Source organism: Malus sylvestris, chromosome 2, assembly GCF_916048215.2.
Source record: "Malus sylvestris chromosome 2, drMalSylv7.2, whole genome shotgun sequence".
NCBI classification, from domain to species: Eukaryota; Viridiplantae; Streptophyta; class Magnoliopsida; order Rosales; family Rosaceae; genus Malus; species Malus sylvestris.
The window spans coordinates 1,016,365-1,038,383 of record NC_062261.1 but is presented as its reverse complement, the minus strand read 5'-3'; the positions used below and the strand labels follow the sequence as shown (position 1 = coordinate 1,038,383).

General features: G+C 38.4%; 2 protein-coding genes across 2 annotated transcripts in view; both read right to left on the bottom strand.

Annotated features, from left to right (window-relative positions):
• The window catches only part of LOC126614045 (putative glycerol-3-phosphate transporter 5), a 61,118-nt gene that overhangs the window by 29,148 nt on the left and 9,951 nt on the right, over window positions 1-22,019 (bottom strand). The window lies entirely within an intron of this gene.
• LOC126614062 (EG45-like domain containing protein) lies at window positions 2,933-4,737 on the bottom strand. Its single transcript, XM_050281701.1, has 3 exons — window positions 4,519-4,737; window positions 3,248-3,524; window positions 2,933-3,095 (listed from the first exon to the last, which is right to left on the bottom strand). The coding sequence occupies exons 1-3, from the start codon at window positions 4,634-4,636 to the stop codon at window positions 3,089-3,091; spliced, it is 402 nt and encodes a 133-aa protein (XP_050137658.1). The 5' UTR covers window positions 4,637-4,737; the 3' UTR covers window positions 2,933-3,088.

Here is a 22,019-nt window from a genome sequence, read left to right as displayed (position 1 = left end):
AGACAACGAGTTCAACGGATAGCTGCGGAATCGATTCAAGCAGCGGAGTGGCGAGGCACGACATAGCTTCAGCAATCTTTTTTTCTTTGTTTTAATTTTATATATCAAACTAAACATACAGACAGACAAACTGATAACAACCAAAAGCAGATTAAATCACAAAAGATTGAACCACTTTTGGTACCAAGTTGAACATACGAAACAAAAAAGTCTACAAAATAATAAGAATATTATTAAACACATGAGAATGCCGGAACGGCTACAAAACCCTAAGAAGCTACATGACTAACTTGTTCTTAACTGAATAACAAGCATACTATTTATAATAGACTTAGCTTAACCCTAAAAAGGTAAGAAACCGAAACCTTAATGCTAATAGGCTAAACCCAGAAAACCAAACATTAAAGTAAACCTAAATACTAATATTTTCCAACACCTCTTTGCTCTTCTGAAATCTTTTTCGTTCTTGTCGCTAGCTTAAGATCTGAAAAGTGACATTCCAACATCCCGGCACACGTATCTCCATGCTTCCGTGTGAAGGAAGGAGATCATGTTACCATCGGCCAGTGCAGGTGATTTACCTTAGCTCGTTTTTAACTACATGTTTATGTATGTAATTTGGCATGCGCTAGTGCTCATTTTGTTCATTTTTTGGGTACTTTACCAATGTTCAGGCCACTGTTCGAGACTAAGAGGTTCAACGTGTTGAAGGTGACTCCTGCTGGATCTTCCGGCACTGGCAAGAAGGCATTCGCTGGAATTTGAATTTAGGAATTCTTGAGTTTCATGGTAGGCTGGCGCTGTAGGCATGGAGGAGACATTAGTAGCTTCCCTTGATTTTTTTTTACCCCTTTCAATTTTTGATACACTGGCTAAATTTTGTTGTTTCGATGACTCTCGTGTTTGAATTATAGTGAGTGTGCTTTGAGTTGAGATGGCTAGTTCTTTCTGTTCCACCGCGGCAGCCACCCTGCGCCACCACCATATTGACTGATTTTATGTAGTCTAGTATGGTGCGATGGGTACATAACAAAGTGGGCGTGCTTAGTTGCTGTCTAAGTTCAAAGGGATGGGTAGCACTCTGTCGGGCTTGTATAATTCACGTGTTTTAATGACCCATTTCTGAATGCCTCCAGTTGTTGTCGGAGTCCATTCCTTCTTGACTTCATGCAATAAATTAGAAAACTCTGGCTCCATCTTCCTCCGCAAATCGCAAAAAATTGCACCCGTGCCAAAATTATGTTCCCTCACACAATTTTCCTTGCGAGTGTCTGTTACTCTTGTCATTTTAAAATGCCTTTGAACACCTTAAGGAGGTGTCAGACTCTTAAATGAGTTATTTGTTATGTCAGGCATGGCAATATTGGTTAATACTAAGCAAAAGATTGAATAATTTTATCATTAGAATGAAACTTGCACCACAAGTGAGTTGAGTGTCTTAATCAATTTGCTATATTGTGAATAGGGTCAAAATTCATGTTACGTTCTTTTTTATGCCTTATTCTTTAAAGGACTTCAAATATTGTCTTTATGTTTGTTAAATGATACTCAAAAAACTAATTGGATATTGATTTAACTCAGTTTTCTTATATTGATATAATCACAAAAATGTATGATATACTATACAAAAATGAAAGATGGTAAAAAAAAGGGAACTTTAACGAAAAGCTCCAGGTATTGTTCACTTTAACGAAAAACCATATTTTTACACTAAAAAGTCAATCATGTACCATTCACCTTACCTTTTATTTTGTTCTTATCGTTAAAACTCAAAGTTTTCAAGCCATTTTCATTAGTTTTCCTTAAAAAAAACGCTTGGCCTCCCACTGGAAACAACACCTTCTTCCGTCTCTCTCTAGATCTCTCTCCGTATTTTCTGAGCTCAAATTGCTTTGTTTTGCTGCAGAGGAAGAACATGGTAAAAAAAACGCTTGGAGCTTTTGAAAATTTGATTGTTTGTGGGACAACTTCACTACAACATCGAAATTATCCATTTATCTAGATAGCTAACCAATACAATCTGAACTCTGAAGCAGACCCCATTAAACCATCCCAATGAATTAAACAGAACTTATCAAAGTGAAGCGAATATTGTTTTTTATGACGTTAAGTGACAAAATATGAGTTTAAAGGGAATGTGAGATATTGTGTTATAGGGGGCATAACAAAAAAAAAAAAAAAAAAAAAAAAAACCCTACTTAATTCATTTTGAGTGATTTTTGCACTCTAATTTTTTTCTTTTACAGTAATGTTTTTGTTCATACTCTTCGATTACCTTTTGAGTTATTCAATTCATGACATATTTACTTATTAGGAATGAAGTAACGAATTAAGGAATAAGTGAATCAATGAATGAGAATAGAACTAACCCCTAGTTGATCTCACTCTTTCTTTTTATTCTTCGTGTGCGAATAAAGGTGGGGGAATTTAAGACTTTAAATGGTTTGCTTTCTACATACACTCATTTTAGTAAATAAATGTGTCATCAAAGGTTAGAAAAACAACGAATTCATGTCAAGGGCTACATCCACAGAGCTCCCTTGCCGATCTTCACAAAAGAAACAGAGACTCTCATCTCACATCCCTCACAATATAGAGGGCAATACCCTCTCAGCCAAACAGAGAGCAAAATGGCAAGGGTTGCATCCACAGAGCTCCCCTTGCCGATCTATTGTAATCCATACATTCATACAGTGAATCAAAATCAACATCAGTGTGGACGTAGCCCAAACATTGAGGTGAACCACGATACATCTTTGTGTTCTTGTGCGTTTGTGTGATTCACGGCCGGATTTACGTTGGTCCAAAATCCTCCGGATTTTGTGCATCAACACTACTTTATATACGTGTGTATATATATATATATATATATATATATATATATATATATATATATTCGAGAAAGTGCATGCAGATGTTGTACAATGAAAAATAATATGTAAACTCTTTATTTGAATATATAAACACACATTTATTCATAACATCAGCTCATCACGTCTGAAATTGTGAAACACAATTACTTGGATAGGTTTTATTACAAGTGGTCCTTGGAGCATATGATATGACCACCTTGGAGAGCGTGCTTGCTTCAAACCCTGCATACTCACCACAAAACCGAGACGAAATAAAATTTCATTTTATACTCTGAGGTTAATTATGATGAATTTTATTAACTAAAAGGAAAAAAAATTATATAGATTGGTATATTTATATATATATATATATACACGTGTGTGCACGCGCTTACTGGGTATAACGAATCTTGATTTTTCCCGCGTCGGGGTTAGCAATTGCAGCAAAGGCTTCTTGAGAGAGATCGATGGTTCCTCGGCATCCAGGAGGACAGTAATCCACAATTTTAACGACAACGCTATTCCCCTTGCAAGGCTGTGGCACACCTTGGTTGGTGGCTCCGATACATGTCACACTGTACCTTCTTCCACACGCAGCTCTGTTGCCCCAAATGGCATCGCTTGCTGCTGCTATCATCACTCCATCATTTTGGTATCCGTTGCATGAGGATGCTGCACGTCCACCAAACAATACATGCATAATTAAGGGCATGCATACATGTTGCCAGTTTTGGCATATAAAAAAGAACAGGAAATTATCTCCTAAGCACAATCAATAATAAACGAGTTGGGTTAGTGCCAAACTCGGTAACCCAAATTTTGACACGATCAACACGTTTACTAGTATTATATGCAGAACCTGATTCACTTATTCTCCAATTATTAGTATGCAATTTAAGACATTTATGCAATTATGAAGCTAAATTTTTTAATGGTTTTTTTTTTTAAGGGTTCTTGATCAAGTTAAATGTGATTTTAGAAATAACATGAATAAGTAGATTTAGATAAATAAAATAAAAAAGATACAGAAAATTAGTCATAGGTTTACATGTCACAAGATACATAGGTAAGTTTAACCTAAACATCACAACATATATATAAACGAGTTGAGTCCTTCGACACGATTAGTTGAATAAGCCGGGTTAACATTGACTATTTATTTACACAATTACAAAATTATATGACTACATATACACAAAAGGTAAATTATTCTTACCATCTACTTCTATCATCTCTCTAAATGTGATGGGATCCACATTTGTTAATGCTCCCTACCTCTATTAGAGAAATGATACAAATAGATTGTAAATGTAGCACTACTCAAAATTTGAAATCTTCTATACATACATATATCTATGTACCAAAATGTTTGTTGAGCATAAGATGTTTATGGTTCTAGACAGACTAGAATATAATTTTATCTTATTCTTGGACCCTAAAAATTGTACGTTATTTCAGATTGATTTAAAGATAAGAACGAGCTCCGAGGCGGACTGGTACGTACATAAGAATTAATACCAGTAGGAGCATCGACATCATAAGTTATGTACGAGCCACCGATTCTCCACACCATGGCAAAACTAGCAGTGTACAGAACACCAGTTTCCCAATGAGGAGGTAATTTAGATTGTGATCATACATTGAAAATGTTGAAATATATACTTACGAACATAAGGAGGTGTATAATAAGTGGCTGTTCCCTCGGCTGCGTATGCTGCGGAGGGAAGGCATATAAACATAGCCACCACGGCCACCACAATGAGAACTCGCGTCTCCATTGCCATTTTGTCTCCTATAAAACAACTTGCTAGTATACTTTGTTTCCAGTGCAGTACTTCGTAGGGCGAAATTAAAGGCTTCTGATCTGGTTTCTGTGTGAAAAAACGTAAATGCTTTGCTCCATTTTATAGCGGAAACCTGGAAAGTCAATCGTCATGTTCCATGCGTCAGTCAATCGTCATATGCCAATTGATTGTTGGGTTCTTTTGATATAAGTCCATATAACATTTATTTCTTTGACAAAAACTCATCTCGTTTTAAACATCAAAATAAAGAGTGATGATAATCATGATATACCCACACCTCAATCAGTGACGGATTCAGGATTTTAACATCGGGTGATCCTAATATAAAGCTGAAAAAATTAGATGAAAATAACATTGAAACAATAAACGATCAACAACAACTTTTTATTCTTAATCTTAATATAAACAACAATTTGATGCAACCTTTTTTTTACTCTTTTTTAGCAAGATCACTAATCCCTTACAATTGAGAAAAGTCACTTCTTAAACGCATTGAATGAATATAAATATCAAGTTAATCTTAAAATGTATGGGTATGTGAAGGCTGAAGAAGAGAATGGAGAAGAGATGGTGGCCTTCGGTTGGGTGGGGTGGGAATATTAGGGAACGGGGATTAGGACTAGGGGGTTAATTTGGGTGGAGTGGAATTGTTTGAAAGTCGAACCCTTTTTGTTTTGTGTGTGTGTGTGTGTTTTTTTTTTTAATAAAAAATGGTGAGGCTCTCAACCTCCCACGTGACCTAGGATGGTGTTCTCAAACAATACACCAATACTCACCGTTTTATTTAATGCTCCACATGACGTCGTGACCTAGGATGTTGTTTAAAAAGTAAATAATCTTCTTCTCTTCTTCTGGTTTGACATAAAGCCAGAATATTTGTGCAGCCGCTGCTTTTCCCCTCCATCACTCTCTAGACTTGGGTGGTCCTTGGAAGTCTTCACAGCCAATTATCTGAGCTTTCGGGTGGTCCCGGGACCACTCAGGTCCCTTAATAGATCTGCCCCTGCCCTCAATCCTATTTTCCCACCCACTTTTTATTGAAAATTTTAATGACATATATAACCTTTTGTAAAATGATTTTGAAACCCTATCAAAATTAATTATTATCTTTTTTTTATGACCAAAATAACATAAATTCAACATTTTGTTTCCAATTAAAAAAAACACTGTTATCTTTAATATGGAGGAGAAGTCCCAAAAAGCAAAGAGAGATTTGAGGAGAAGGATATGAGAAGCTGTGAAATAAATTACCTATATTTTTAAGTAGAATTGTTTGGACCCAAATTTACCCCATCGACTCATGCAATCAAGGTCGTTGAGTGAACATAGATTCACACCGTTAGATAAAAAGTGGAGATAATTCATTTTGTTATTATTAAAGGATAATGTTATGGTGTTTTATCATAATTATCTTTTAATAATAGTTTATCATGAAAGATGAGATATGTATTTCCAACTGGAAACATGGCAGCACAATTCAAGCTAATTTGGATGTTTTGGCGTGTGAATGTGTGGGTGTGATCAATTTGGTTGACTGACAAGTGGTGTGTTGCAAACTGATTATTGTCCATTCAAAGTATGGTGGGGATCAGGATGCATGCATTGGTAAGGGTTATGATGGTAAAGATTGTGAAGAAGGCTAGATAGGTTTGGTTTCTGATGTGATGTGCCTAACTTTTATTAGGTTTGAAAAGTCAATGAACAAATCCCACGGATCAATTTGAAGGATATGCCTTGGCCTTTGACGCGGATAAGTTCAGTTTCACGAATTAGAATTGCAATTGGACTTTACAAAATTATTTGGCCGCGCCACACAACATTTTCTTTTATAAATACAGTGTCGTGGACGACATTCAAAGCCCCCTCCAATTCAACACACAAACTGCCATGCGCAAACTCTCGCTCAACGCGAAACCTCTCAACAACCTTGAGATTTTTATTTTCTTTTTCCACCAACACATCTTCTGTTTGGATAAACAGTACTGTGAAGGCAACTGGCAACATCTTCAGTTTGGATAAACAATACTAGAGCCGTACCATCAGCCGATCAAGGAGCACCTTCAGTTTGGATAAACAACACTACTTTGAGACCGACTAGTTATTTATCTAAGTCTCGGTCGACAAGGATTTTCGAGTCCTTGTTGGTAGAGGTCATCTCATCAGCCTTTTTGGCGAAGTGAGGTGTTACAAGGTTACTACATTGGGCACATTGAAATCCGAATTTGATATTGAACTTCGTAAAACTAGCAGCCTTGTCTTCAGGCTCTAGAACCCGAAGGCCGAGATGCGTTCCTTGCTCGATCTGCGTGCCACGTAGGCTTTGTAGTTTTAGGGTAAACATTTTGGCACGCCTAGTGGGACAAGTGCTAAAACTATGAAGTTCACATGATATATCAAGATCTCAATCAGGCTTTAGTGGGTGAGATTTGGCGCCTATACAAGGAAAATGTCGAGAAGCAAGGAAAAATCCTTGACTAGATCCTTGAAGCATATGAAGAAATGCAAAAATCTTTCTCTCAAATGATAAAGGTGAAGGTTCATCACAACTTACAAGATCAATGGTTATATGAAGATAGAGCTCGATTTTATGAGTGGTTCGATAAGAAAACTCCTTTTTGTCTTGGGTTCAAATCAATTCCATTTGAAGAATGGTTGGATCAAAAGACTGGGGGATAATTTTTCGCTTCGGCCACAATCAAAATTCTACCTCAGGAAATTGCCAAGATGGCCGAAGAAACACCTAGGCCACCTGTTGTCTCAGTTGAGACTAAAAGTGTGGTAGGCCTAGAAGAAAGAGTTAAAGTTTATGAGCCAAAAATTGACTTAGAAAATGATTCGTCAGATGAGTGTTCTAATGATGGACATGGCAGAAACCTGATCTTAGATGCCAAAACCACGCCAATTGATATGATTATTGGCGATAAAGCCGATTTGGAGAAATCTCATTCGGCCAAGTTATTTGAGTTAAAAGCCTAAATTAACGAAGTAATTATGCCTTGGGGGAATAATAATTATTTAGTACATTCGGCGGCCGATGATGAAAAATCCGTCAAGCCAAACATATTTTGGGATGATCTTTTATTCAGCTTGGAAAAACTCACAATGAAAATTTTGATGTAAAACGATCTCGGCTTGGAATAAAGGATCGTTAGCCTCCTCCTAATTATGATTCAGCCGTTTTCATTTTCTTTTGCTAAAAAAAATGAATAAGAATTTATTCAGCTGCTCAGCCGATGCTTAAAAAAATAAGAGGGCAACATTGGCATAATTGGCACGTAGGATTATTTGATGCATTGTTGACCTTGATTGGTCATAGGCCAAGCTGCCAAGAATGGTTTGTCTCCCAACCCCAGCCTAATTTTTCTCGACCTCGGCAGTCGAGAGCTGCGGCAACTCTCTGCTTTTCTACGTTAAATAGAAGAAAAGAAAAGTGGGGGATTTGTTTAAGTTAAACATTTTTTACCATTAGTTTTTGCCGAGTTAATTCTATTTGGCGGTGTTTTCTCAGTGGTGCTTGGCCCAGTTTTCTAGGCTATCCAATTTTTCTCGGCCCTATTTGCCAAAGATGCTGAGCCTTGTATAATTGCAGCAGCTGAGGAAGACCAGAATGTTGGCAGAACATAGGTATTATTGCCGACTGCTGATGCTCGACCGTGGGGTCATTTGGCCTGCAGTGTGTATATATACACATATACATATACATATATATACATATACATATATATACATATACATACATACATACATACATACATACATACATACATATATATATATATATATATATATATATATATATATATATATATAAAGTTAAAGTGTTCTAGTGTACTGTGTGTTGTCATATATATATATAGACAATGATTGTCTACCCTCCACTTCCATGCCCTCCCCGTGCCCTCCTGTTTGTGTAGTCACGGTTAAGCCACGTCAACATTTTATATTACTATTTATTTTTATCTTATTATATCTATAAAAAATTAATATAAAATGTTGACGTGGCTTAACCGTGACCACACAAAACAGGAGGGCACGGGGATGACATCGAAAGTAGAGGACAGACAATCCTTGTCCTATATATATAAAGTTAGCTTACATGAAAAGTGTTCTAGTGTACTGTGTACTGTCATATATTGCTGCCGAGGTTATTGATTCTCCACGTTGTTCTGTCTGTTGATTATTCAGCATAGAAGCCAATCTAGTCTATGGTTGCTCTTCTTCCTCGACAAGTGGCCTACTCGGCAAGGTTGAATTCGTGTTTCTTCTTTGGCCTCGGATGTTAAAAAATAAAAAATAAAAAGCTACATTATTAGTGACGTATCGTTTATGAGAACTAGGTTGGGACCCCACAATGAGGTTGGAAACTTGGAGGTATAGAAAATTACCCACTTTTGAAGACCATAAATTTCTAAGGCTTAATTTCCTTGGACAAGGATTGTCTGTTCTCTCATTTCTGATGCCCTTTTGTGCCTTTCTGTTTTATATGGTCACGGTTAAGCCACATCAACATTTTATATTATTTTTTTTATAGATATAATAGGATAAAAATGAATAGTAATATAAAATGTTGACGTGGCTTAACCGTGACCATACAAACAGGAGGACACCAAAAGTAAGAGGGCAAACAATCCTTGTCCAATTTGCTTTAGGTGTGTCAGAGTAGCCCATCAGTAAAAAGAAATTATGAGAGGCCATTTGGTGGAAAAGAATTAGGCCAATATTAAAATTTTTATGGCCTTGGTTTTTCACAAAGTCATTTGTTGTTGGCATTAGTTCAAAAAATCTTTAGGCCAAGTGCAAACATGTTTTGGCTTGGTGTTTTTCGGCTCCGCTTTGTTTTTCCTTTTGAATGAATGGGGTGGATAACCAAATAACATGTTGAACGGTTAAGGGTCAGGCATAAATGATTAATTTTCTTAATCATTTGGTTTACGAGCTAATGCTCAAGAAAACTGGAGGGCAATGTTTGGACTCAAATTTACATCATCAGCCCATGCAATCAAGGTCGTTAAGTGAACATAGCTTCACACCGTCAGATGAAAAGTGAAGATAATTCATTTTGTTATTGTTAAAGGATAATGTTATGGTGTTTTATTGTAATTATCTTTTAATAATAATTTACTATGAAAGATGAGATATGTATTTCCAACTGGAAACATGGCAGAATAATTCAAGCTGATTTGGATGTTTTGGCGTGTGAATGTGTGGGTGAGAGTATAGATCCAAAAGAAAGGACAAAATAAGTGACGATGATGCTTATCATCCAATATATCACTTTTAGATGAGTTTCAGTGTTGTTAGTTAATTAATCAGCTAAAGGTTTAGTCCTGTTAGTTAGGGATTGTTGCTGGGAATCTAATAAAAAATTTAGTGACTGCACCAAGTTTAAAAAATAAGTTTGACCGACTATTGGTTTGGAAGGTGCAAAGAAAAAACAAGTTGGGAATAAGAGCTATCACTTAGTCTGTCCTTTCCTTTGGATCTATAGCGGGATGTCCTTAGCTATGGCATTCTCTAGTAGAGCAGTCCCCTCAAGTCTCCCTCCAGTGCCATCCTCTACTGAGCTCAGGATAAGAATCTTCCTAAGTAGTCTATCCGTACCGTTGAAATTTGATCCAACAGCTCCAAACATGGACTCCTCTAAAAGTTATAATAATTGCAATTATTAGATCAAATTTGAACGGTCGGGATAGCTTATTCATGAAAATCTCCATCATGAGCTTAGGAGAAGATCCAGTTCTTTTTTCTTTCCTAAAAAATTCAAATTGGCAAACAAAATCAGTGGTGGTGAGATGTTTTCGGAGATAAAGGACGAACACCAAAAGAAATCAAAGTCTCCCTCACATGCTGAATGATGTTTAATATATAACTAAGTACCAAGCGGATTCCAGGTAAATACAATATCAGTGTGGACGTAACCCAAACCTTAGGGTGAACCACAATATATTTTGTGTTATTTACTTTCTTGCAGATTCACGGTCGGATTTACGTTATTCCAAGACCTCCGGTTTTGTGCATCAACACTACTCATCATTCACGATATTCGAAAATAGAACGTCACATACTATTGAAGATGAATAAACTATTTTTTCGTTTATTATAATAATATATAAGAGAAATTTCAGTACATTTAATGAACTATTATCAGTTAATTTCCCTAAATGATATCTAGGTGATTGCATTTAAGGACAAGGATTGTCTGCCCTCCCACTTCTGATGCCCTCCTGTTTTGTGTGGTCATAATTAAATTACGTTAACATTTTATATTGTTTTTTCATAGAGATAATAAGATAAAAATAAATAGTAATATAAAATGTTGACGTGATTTAACCATGACCATACAAACAGAAAGCACGGGAGGACGAAGGAAGTGGGAGGGCAAACAATCCTTGCCCTTTACTAATGAGTTGTATTTGACTTTCTAGAGAGGGTGGCCTACCTTTGGTAAAGAAGAGTCGGGCACTGTTTGGAAACCGACGTGTTTGTTCGGTAAACAAAGCAACTTATCTTCATTAGACACGATTGATTTGGATCCTCTCCTGAGCAAGGGAGACAAATTCTCATTACTCAAACACACAGACCGTTGAATTTTTATCTAATGATTACAAATATGATATACTTTTAAAGTTATAATAATTGTAGTCGTTAGATCAAAATTCAACAGTCTGTATATGTAAGTCATGAAGCTCTGTCTCCTTTGCTCAGGAGAGGATCCAAATCCCCAAACCCAATTGAAATGGTACTTTGATACTATTTCCTCTTAAAAACTAACTTGGAGGATAACTTGAAAAATTAAATACAATCTTTAAATCTCATCATGTATGTTATCTTCAGTTCTCCAACACTGATATTTTTTTTTAGGAGAAGAAAGACAACGAGTTGATGATCAAGGATTTATTTGAAAGTGATTTAAAAATTGTTAAAATGGTTTTTGATGAAAATGTTATTGAAATTAATTTTTAGTAAAAATGTAAGTGAATTCTAAAAAAACACTTGAACTGATTCCTGAAAAAAGCACACAACTAGTGCGTTATTCCAAGAAGCAATCTACATGCTTTTGGAACGTAAAATTATTTTCTCTAAAATAATTTTGAGTCATTGTAAAAGTACGTCTAAACGAATCATAAATCTACTGTATACAACATGTTATACTTGATTTTTTTTATTATTATTTATCAAGCACACAAACAGTGAACCGCGTCATGGGGTACCTTCAAAAGGTTCACACTTTGGTCAAAATTTCGACTTATCCAATTTGCCTTGCCTGACTGACTTAAACGCATCATCGTCCAAAAGAAGTGGACACAATTATTAATTTGTAGTTTGCTTGAATAATAACTCTTATTTCCAACATTTGTTTTTTTGGCACCTTCCAAACCAAAAGTCGATCACTTGAAATGATCCACGTGGTTTAGAACTTAATTTTTCAGCTTCGTGCAGCCACTACAATCTTTAGAGTAAATTGTAATTATGGTCTCTTAATTTTAATTTAATTGGAGCAATGATCTTTCAATTAAAAATCTATTACTATTGATCCATCAACTCATCAAAATATGCAGTTATGGTCCTTTAACTTAAAATATATTACCATTAGTCCCTCAACTTTAATTCAACTAGAGAAATGATACCTTAACTTTAATCTAATTGTAACAATGATTCTTCCAACATAACTCGTTTTGATGAAATTTTTGACGTTGTCGACGAAAATGATCATAATTACACACTTTGATGATTTGAGGGACCCTAATTATATAAATGGTTATTCCAACATAACTTATTTTGACAAAATTTTGACGAAATTGATGAAAATGACTATAGCTACATATTTTGATAAGTTGAGGGATCATTGGTAATGAATTTTTAGTTGAGGGACCATTGTTCTAATTTGATTAAAGTTGATGAACCATTGCTACAATTTACTTAAATTTTTATTAGATTCCTAGCAACAATCCCTAATTAACAGGATTGAACCTTTTGCTGCTTAATTAACTAACATAACTAAAACTCATCTAAAAGTAATACATAAGATGATAAGCACCATCATCACTTAGCATGTTTCTTTCCTTTGGATGTATAGCGGGATGTTCTTAGCTATGGGTATGGCGTTCTCTACTGGAGCAGTCAACTCAAGTCTCCCTCCAGTTCCCTTTTCTTCCCTATAAAACGGGCAAACAAAATCAGTGGTGGTGAGCAGATTTTGGAGATAAAGGACGAGCCACCTATATAATTAAAAGGTGGAGAAATAATTACTATCTAATCCGCTAATACTATAATTCTATTAAAAAATAAAATTAAAAAATAATTTAGTATCGAACTTATCATTCACGATATTCGAAACTAAAACTTCACATACTAATGAAGATAAATAAATTTTTTTTTCGTTCTTTATAATAATATATAAGAGAAATTTCAATATATTTAATAAACTATTATCAGTTAATTTCCCTAAATGATATCTGGGTATTTGCATTTACTTAGGGGTGGATTTTTTTGCCAAATTGCCGTGCCAACCGAATTACCAACCGTGCCATACCGATTTTATGCCAAATTTTTTGTGCCAATCGGTAATGGTACGGTATTGTACCGTACCGAAATTTCATGGTACGGTATTGGTAATGGATATCATTACCACGGTATTACCTTACCGTACCGAACATATAATATAATATATAATTTATAAATTATATAACACATATTTATAATATTCTAATAATTTGATATGATGAAAGAGGCTCAACCTCGGTTCAAGATTCCAAATAGGAAGAAGATTGCGTATAGTGTGTGTGATTTATATGTGTTGGAGAAGTCTAAGTTATTTGAAGCAATGCATAATCAAGGGGTAAGTATCACAACCGATACTTGAACATCGGTACAAAACATTATCTATATGGTAGTTACCGCTCACTTCATGGATAAGGAATGAAAGTTGCACAAACGGATTATAAACTTCATAAAGATCACAGGTCATAAGGGAGAAGACATTAGGAAAGTTCTAGAAGTGTGTTTGAACCAATGGAGGATAGAGACAATCTTTAGCATGGGGGAAACTTCTATTTGTTTTGGTTCGTAGCTTCTATTTGGATTGTAAACTTAATTTTCATCATGAATCTTGATGCATCATTTGAATTATTGTGTGTGTGAATTGTGAAGGATGAATAATAAATGAATTTAGGCTACAAAGTATTAGATAAAGGTACAATAAAAAAGTTTTGCACTTGAATTGGGTTAAAAAAGCCAAAACAAATTTTGTCCCAAAACAAAGTGGCAATTACCATTGCCATACCATGCCAACCGAACATTTGGCAATACCAAACTTTGGTATACCGAAAGTTTGGTATGGTATTGGTAATAGATTTTACCAAACCGAAAGTTTGGTACGGTAATTGGTACGAGAGTTTTGGTACGGTAACCGTACCGAACCCACCCCTATTTACTAATGAGTTCTATTTAACTTTCCGCAGAGGGTGGCCCACCTTTGATAAAGAAGAGTCGCGCACTGTTTGGAAACCAACGTCTTTGTTCAGTATGTTGTAAACTAAACAAAAAAAAAAACAATCAAGCAATAAACAAAACACAACGACTTCAGAGTTCCTCCACTATAGGATTATCTCTCTAACAACGGAAGCTTTATTGATTATCAACAAATACAAGAGAACTCACAAATACAAGTGTTCTCAAGTATACAAACGTATGCCTCTCATAACTTTCACACACAAAATTCTATCCCACATCGATCTATTTATCCTAATAGATGTCATAGGTTTACACAAAGTCCTTGGAATACAGGAAACCAAATCCTACAATAAAATCAAATTCCAAACCAACTAGGAAACACAAATCCAAATATCTTGCGTCCAAGATATCTTGATCCTTGTTTTAGTTTAGGCATGTTGATTTAATGCCAAATCCAACAATCTCCACCTTGGCATGAAATCCATAATGAGGCATCAAACAACTTCCGTTGCTCCACCATATCGCAAGATCAAACTTGCTTCAACTGCACCAAATCCAAGTAGTGCTCGAACTTAGCTGCATTAACCACCTTTGTCAACATATCAGTTGGATTATCTTTTGTAGCAACCTTTTTTAGACAAATCTCACCTTCAACTACCACTTCTCTCACACAAAAATATCGTACATCAATGTGCTTAGTCCTATCATGATGTACCTGATATCTGGCCAAATAAATGGCACTTTAGCTATCACAATATATATCCAACTTATGTCATTCTACACCTAAGTCTCCTAACAACCCTAGAGTCCACATTGCTTCTTTGATAGCTTCAACGATCACCATTTATTCTGCTTATGTGGTTGATAGTGCCACCGTTGGTTGTAATATTGATCTCCAGCATATAGGACCATTTGCCATAGTAAACACATTCCCAGTCATCAATCTTTTAGTCTTCAGCAAAGTCTGAGTCTACACATCCAACTAAGAACTTATCAATTCCTTCATCAGATCTTTCAAAACAAAAACATTTGTCCCTCGTTCCATGTAAATACCTTAGTATCCACTGAGCAGCATTCCAATGTTCTCTTCCAAGATTATGCATGAACCTATTAACAATTCCACTGCATGTGCTATATCAAGACGAATACACACCATAGCATACATTAATCCTCCAACCAAATTAGAATATGGAATACCATCCATATTCATCTTTTCTTCATCAGTTTTGGGACATTGTTGACTGCTCAACTTGAAGTGAGCACATAATGGAGTTCCTACATGCTTAGTGTCTTTTGTTACTCCAAACTTTTGTCACAACTTCTCAAGATATCGCTTTTGAGACAAACAGACCAAACCTTTTTGTCTATCCCTTAAGATCTCAATTCCTAGTATTTTCTTGGCTTCATCAAGATCCTTCATTTCAAACTCCCTTCTCATTTGCTCCTTCAACTTTTCTATCTTTGAAATATTGCTTGAGGCTATGAGCATGTCGTCCACATAGATTAACAAGTACACAAACGAACCATCTTTCAACTTCTTATGATAAACACAGTGATCATAGTGACTTCTTGTATAGTCTTGACCCTTCATAAAATTGTCAAATTTTAAATACCCCTCGGGTTGTCTCATATAAATCTCTTCATCCAAATTATCATGAAGGAATGGAGTCTTCACGTCTAGTTGTACCAATTCAAGGTTGATGCTTCAAACCATAAAGAGATTTTCTGAGCTTACAAACCAATCTTTCTTTGCCCTTCACTCGATACCCCTCAGATTGTCTCATATAAATCTCTTCATCCAAATTACCATGAAGGAATGCAGTCTTCACGTCTAGTTGTACAAATTCAAGGTTGAATTGTGCAACTAGGGTAATCATTATTCGAATGGATGAGTGCTTAACCATAGTAGAAAAAATCTCATTGTAATATATTCCCTCTTTCTGAGCATATCTTTTAGCCACTAGCCTAGCTTTAAATCTTACCAAGCTCTTGTTATCCACTTCACCCTTCTTTGCATAAACCTATTTGCAGCCAATTGCTTTCCTTTCTCTAGGCAGCTCCACCAATTCCCAAGTCTTATTCTTGTGAAGGGAGAGCATCTCATCGTCCATTGCATCAGGCCATTTACTGCTTCTTCAAAATTAGTGGAAATTTCAGCCTCAATTACTGGCAATGCATATCCCTTGCAGGCCATGCAATCTTTATATCTCGTAGGTAGGGATGTCTCTTTTTCCCTTCCTTTTGGCTATGCAATCATCATGTTTCTTTAGTTCTTCTGATGGTGTTTCTTCTTCATGATCACCTTGCCTTTCTTCTTCCACAGCTTCCTTACTTGGCTGTGAATTCACAATTACTTGTTCCCCAAGCTCTACCATCTGAACATCTTCCTTCAATTTCATGTGACTTCCATCGAATGTCACATCTCTACTTACTATAATCTTGTTCAACTCGAGACACGAAAGTCTGAAGCCTTTCACACCACTATTGAATCACATAAAGAAAGCTTTCTTGGCTCATAGATCCAGTTTGTTTTCCTTCACATGAAAGTAGTCACTGCATCCAAAACTAGTAGCTTATCGTAGTCCCGAGCTGATTCTTTAGACCCATTGAAACTTCAATGGGTGTTATACCCTCCAATGTTGTTGATGGTAGTCGATTAAGCACATGACATGCATAGCTCAAAGCTTCTACCCAAAATCTCTTTGGCAACTTAGCTTGAAATAGCATGCAACGAACTTTCTCGACCAAGGTCTTATTTATTCTCTCTGCAATCCTATTATGCTATGGAGTATGTCTAACATTGAAATGCCGAGTAGCTAATCAAACATCTAATCTAACAAAATTTATCGTTAGACAACAACAACAACAACAACAACAAAGCCTTTTCCCACTAAGTGGGGTCGGCTATATGAATCCTAGAACGCCATTGCGCTCGGTTTTGTGTCATGTCCTCCGTTAGATCCAAGTACTCAAGTCTTTTCTTAGGGTCTCTTCCAAATATTAAACTGCGCTTGGTTGTAATGCGTATTCCATTTGTTGATGCACAAAACTACCGAGCACCGGCCAACGCTATACTGTCAATGACCCAGAAGAGTTCCCCTCCGACCAGGAGGCCAATCACTACTCGACACGTGTCAAGATTAGAAGCCAATCAGAGCGCAGCACGTGTCAACATCAAGAACCAATCATAACATGACACATGTCAATGTGACAAAGCTACAAGTTTTTCTATAAATAGGGGTCATCCCCCCACAATATTGCCTAATGCCATTTTGGGTTAAATCATTCACAAGAACTCACTAAATTGAGAGCTTGATCCTTTGTACTTGTGTAAGCCCTTCACTACTAATAAGAACTCCTCTACTCCGTAGACGTAGCCAATCTGGGTGAACCATGTACATCATGTGTTTGCTTCTCTGTCTCTATTCATTTACGTACTTATCCTCACTAGTGACCGAAGCAACCAAGCGAAGGTCACAAAACCTGACACTTTCTGTTGTACCAAAGTCTTCGCTGATTTTGTGCATCAACATTTGGCGCCGTCTGTGGGAAACGACACTTATTCCTACTCTCTTCAGCTGTGTCAAGCTGGTTTCTATCATTCGTACACTTTCTTTTGATCAGGCATCCCTCTCCAACATGGGAAGCGAAGGAAGCCACAGCACACAGAATGACACCCCCCTTGCACATAGTGCGAAACAACGAAAGAAGGAAGGAAAACGAGTTCTTCTTCAAGCTAAAGTCAATGAGTTGGAAGCTCAGAACAACAAGATAGCAATGAGGAATGAGGTCCTCCAGGAGCAATATGAGAAGCTCTTCGAGACACTCCACGAAGCTAGGCAAGCTCAGACACGCGAGCTTGTTGCCCCCGTGGAAGTCAACCATCAACTGGGTGCCCTCCAACATGGAGGGTCACATGCATTCGACATAGATATCCCTGATAGGGAACAGATTACCCCTCGACTTGATAATCAACATGAGGCTTCTCTTAACCCAGTTGCTTCGACCCGAACCATGAGAAGTGGAGGGAGACACCTCTTTGCTGAAGGGGCAGAAGGATCGAAAGCCGTCTTTCGCGATTGTCGGGATTTCCTGAAGCAACGTCGAGAGAATTCCATCCATATAAGCTCAAAGATCAATGACCCAAGGATTTCTGAGAGACTCGGTCCCCTGCCACGGCCCGAGCCAGCCACCAATTTGGGGAAGGGGCAACAAGTCCTAGAGAAACATGAGGGTACAGGGGACTCAGAGGTGTTCCGACAGACATACCCTGGAAGCCAGTACAGCGAGTCTAGGGAAAAATCACATGCCCTTGATCAAACCTTCCTAATTCCAAGAGGAGATGGAGATTTACGAAAGAAAGCTCCAGTGGCACATAACTCCGCTCAGGACCCCCTTGTCCTACAACTTCTTGAGGAAGTAAACAAGTTGAAGGCTGAACTTCAGGCTGAAATACCTGACTGGAACCAACCCAGGCCTGGCCCTCTTACAAGGAGGATCCTCAACACCCCCCTTCAAGCAAAGACAAAGCAAAAGCTTGGCTTGCAACTTTATACTGGAAAAGAGGACCCGATTGAGCACCTTAACCTCTTTGAGTCCACCATGGCATACCGGATGCACACAGACGAAGAGCGATGTCTTCTCTTCCCCTCCACCCTCTCTGGTGGAGCTCTAAATTGGTATTGTCGTCTTACACCTGAGACGGTAGACTCATTTGAGGAATTGAGGAAACTATTTGTTTCCCAACACATTTTCCAAACCGATCGCTTGCACTCTGCAGATGACTTGTACACTATCCGCCAGAAGCCAGACGAGTCATTACGTATGTATGCTGGCCGCTTCAGCCATGAATACTCCTGGTGTGCCGAGGCAGATGACAAGACTGCCCTCAAAGCCTTCACGGCAGGCCTACGTGATTGTTTCTTTAAATACATGATCAATGCCAAGACCTCGACTTTCCAAACAGCAGTGGCACCTCCCCATGCCTTGCATAATGCTTCGCCGAATCAACAGACATATCAATTTCAAGGCAAGAGGAAGGATTTCCATCCTCACCACTCTCATTTCAGTAAAAAGAGTAAGGGACACTATCCCGATAACCAAGGGTATCGCCACAATAACGCTCGCCCCCAGGCAGTCAATGCAGTGGGTCAAACCCGCGTCAAGATACCCCCTACCCCAAGATATGAGACATACACGCCCTTGAATGCCACATGCGCGGCCATTTACCCCAGCATAGCTCACCTGATACCAAAGCCAAAGCCGAGGCACCCAGATTACACGCCCCCGAATAACGCGGGCATGTTTTGTTGCTACCATGAGCATAACGGCCATGATAGCGAGAAATGTATCATCCTCCGTAATCGTATTGAAGCTTTGGCACGAGAAGGAAAAATTGATCAATTCCTCCTTCACCCTCAAAGGGATAACCGTAACCAACGCCAGGTGAATGTCATATATTCCATAAGCGGCGGCACACCCATATCTGAATCTTCCAATAGGGCCATGAAAAACAGTGAACGAATTCTGAGGCCTGGTCACCAAGTGTTTCACGTGGAAGACATCAGGGGAGGGAAATATCAAAAGCCTAACTGGGATCCGATATGTTTCTACCCTGAGGAAGAAAGAGGCATCATCTACCCTCATAACGACCCATTGATCGTGGAGGCTCACATAGCCAACTTTGATGTTCGACGAATCCTCGTAGACACAGGGGCTTCGGTCAATATCATGTTTGCCGAAGCTTTCAGGGCACTCAGTGTAGCTGAACACTTGCTCGATCGCTCGATTTCTCCTCTGATAAGCTTCTCCGGTGATATCGTGCAACCCTTAGGGAGCATACATTTACCCTTTACTATTGGTACAGACCCTTACACGGCTACCATTACCACTAACTTCCTAGTGGTTGACTGCCCAACGGCATACAATGTCATCTTTGGGCGCACAGGCATCAATGATCTCAAGGCTATGGTATCCACGCATATGCTGTTGATGAAATTTCCAACCCCCCATGGCAACGGCTACATCAGAGGAGATCAGCTTAGTGCACGATCATGTTACAACACTTCAGTTAAGCAACAACACTTGCCCGGACCCAAGGAAACCCTGTCTGTACATGACCAAGTCACAAAGACCAGCCTAGATGAAACGAACTTGGATCTTCCTGATAGCAACAATCAACCCGATGATCCTCGAGATGACTCTTTCACCCAGCAAGCCCAACCTGCTGAAGAGTTGGAGAAGGTACCTATCTCAAGAGATTATCCAGATCGCATGGTGAAGATTGGCACCACATTGTCACCACCCCTTCGGTTAGCATTGATATCTTTTTTGAAAGAGAACACTGAAGTCTTCGCTTGGTCATACGAGGACATGCCAGGCATCTCTCCCGATGTCATCTGTCATCGTTTGAGTATTGACCCCAAGATCAAGCCGGTGAGACAGAAGCGAAGATCTTATGACGCTGAACGATACGAGGCAATGAAAGCAGAAGTTGAAAAACTCAAAGGCATAGGCTTTGTCCGCGAAGTCAATTACCCGACATGGGTAGCAAATGTGGTCCTTGTTAAGAAAAATCCGACCAAAGAAAGTCTTTTGCTTCAAAAGGTCTTGTGGAGAATGTGTGTTGACTACACCGACCTAAACAAAGGGTGTCCGAAAGATAGCTTCCCTCTTCCTCTTATTGACAGACTTATAGACTCTACGGCCGGGTGTGAACTCCTGAGCTTCATGGATGCTTACTCAGGATACAACCAAATCCTCATGAACCCTTCGGATCAAGAACACACAGCCTTCACTACCGACAGAGGACTATACTGCTATAAAGTCATGCCTTTCGGCCTAAAGAATGCAGGAGCGACTTATCAGAGACTAGTCAACTCAATGTTCGCCGAGCAGATTGGGAAGAGCATGGAAGTTTACGTTGATGATATGTTAGTCAAGAGCAAACATGCTGACCAACACATCACCAACCTATCTGAAACTTTCACTATTTTGAAGAGGTATCGAATGAGGTTAAACCCCAACAAATGTGCCTTCGGCGTAGGCTCTGGCAAATTCTTAGGTTTCATGATTAGCCAACGAGGCATTGAAGCTAATCCCGAGAAGATCAAAGCAATCCTCGACATGAAGGAACCGGTAACTTCAAAGGACATCCAGAGCCTTACTGGCAAGGTGGCAGCCTTAACCAGGTTCATTTCTAAGGCCACAGACAAATGTGCTCCCTTTTTTAAAGCACTTAAGGGAAGTAGGAAGTACATTACATGGACTGATGAATGTGCCGAGGCATTCAAAAACCTCAAGGAGTACATGAGTAAAGCCCCTCTACTCTCCAAGCCCGAGGTAGGAGACATTCTCATTATCTACCTATCGGTATCAGCTTCAGCCGTAAGTTCCGTTCTCATTCGAAAGGATGGGAGCGACCTGTCTACTACGCTAGCAAAGCCTTACAAGATGCGGAGACACGGTACTCTAACATTGAGAAATTGGCTCTGGCATTGGTCATGTCTGCTCGAAAACTCCGCCTTTACTTCCAAGCGCACTCCATCATCGTGCTTACCAATTATCCTCTTCGACAAATACTCCAAAGTCCTGACACTTCAGGGCGAATGATCAAATGGGCGATAGCATTGGGTGAGTTTGACATCTCCTACCAACCAAAACCAGCCGAAAAAGGTCAAGCAGTAGCAGATTTCATCGCCGACTTCACATATCCTGTTGACATTGCTTCTACACCTGAAGCAGTAGCTTCATTACCATCGGAAGCTCAGAAAGTAGAATCAACGACCTCAGCATGGAGTCTGTATGTTGATGGCTCATCCAACCAACAGGGCTGTGGAGCGGGACTAGTCTTGACTACGCCCGACAAAGTAGCAATGGAGTATGCTCTTCGTTTCAAATTCAAGGCATC

Excerpts from the sequence above, each read along its gene's own strand:
- LOC126614062 (XM_050281701.1), bottom strand. The coding sequence starts at position 4,636 with ATGGCAATGGAGACGCGAGTTCTCATTGTGGTGGCCGTGGTGGCTATG. Across the intron at positions 3,525-4,518 it reads TTATACACCTCCTTATGTTC|CATCCTCATGCAACGGATAC; the intron begins GTAAGTATATAT and ends GTGGACGTGCAG.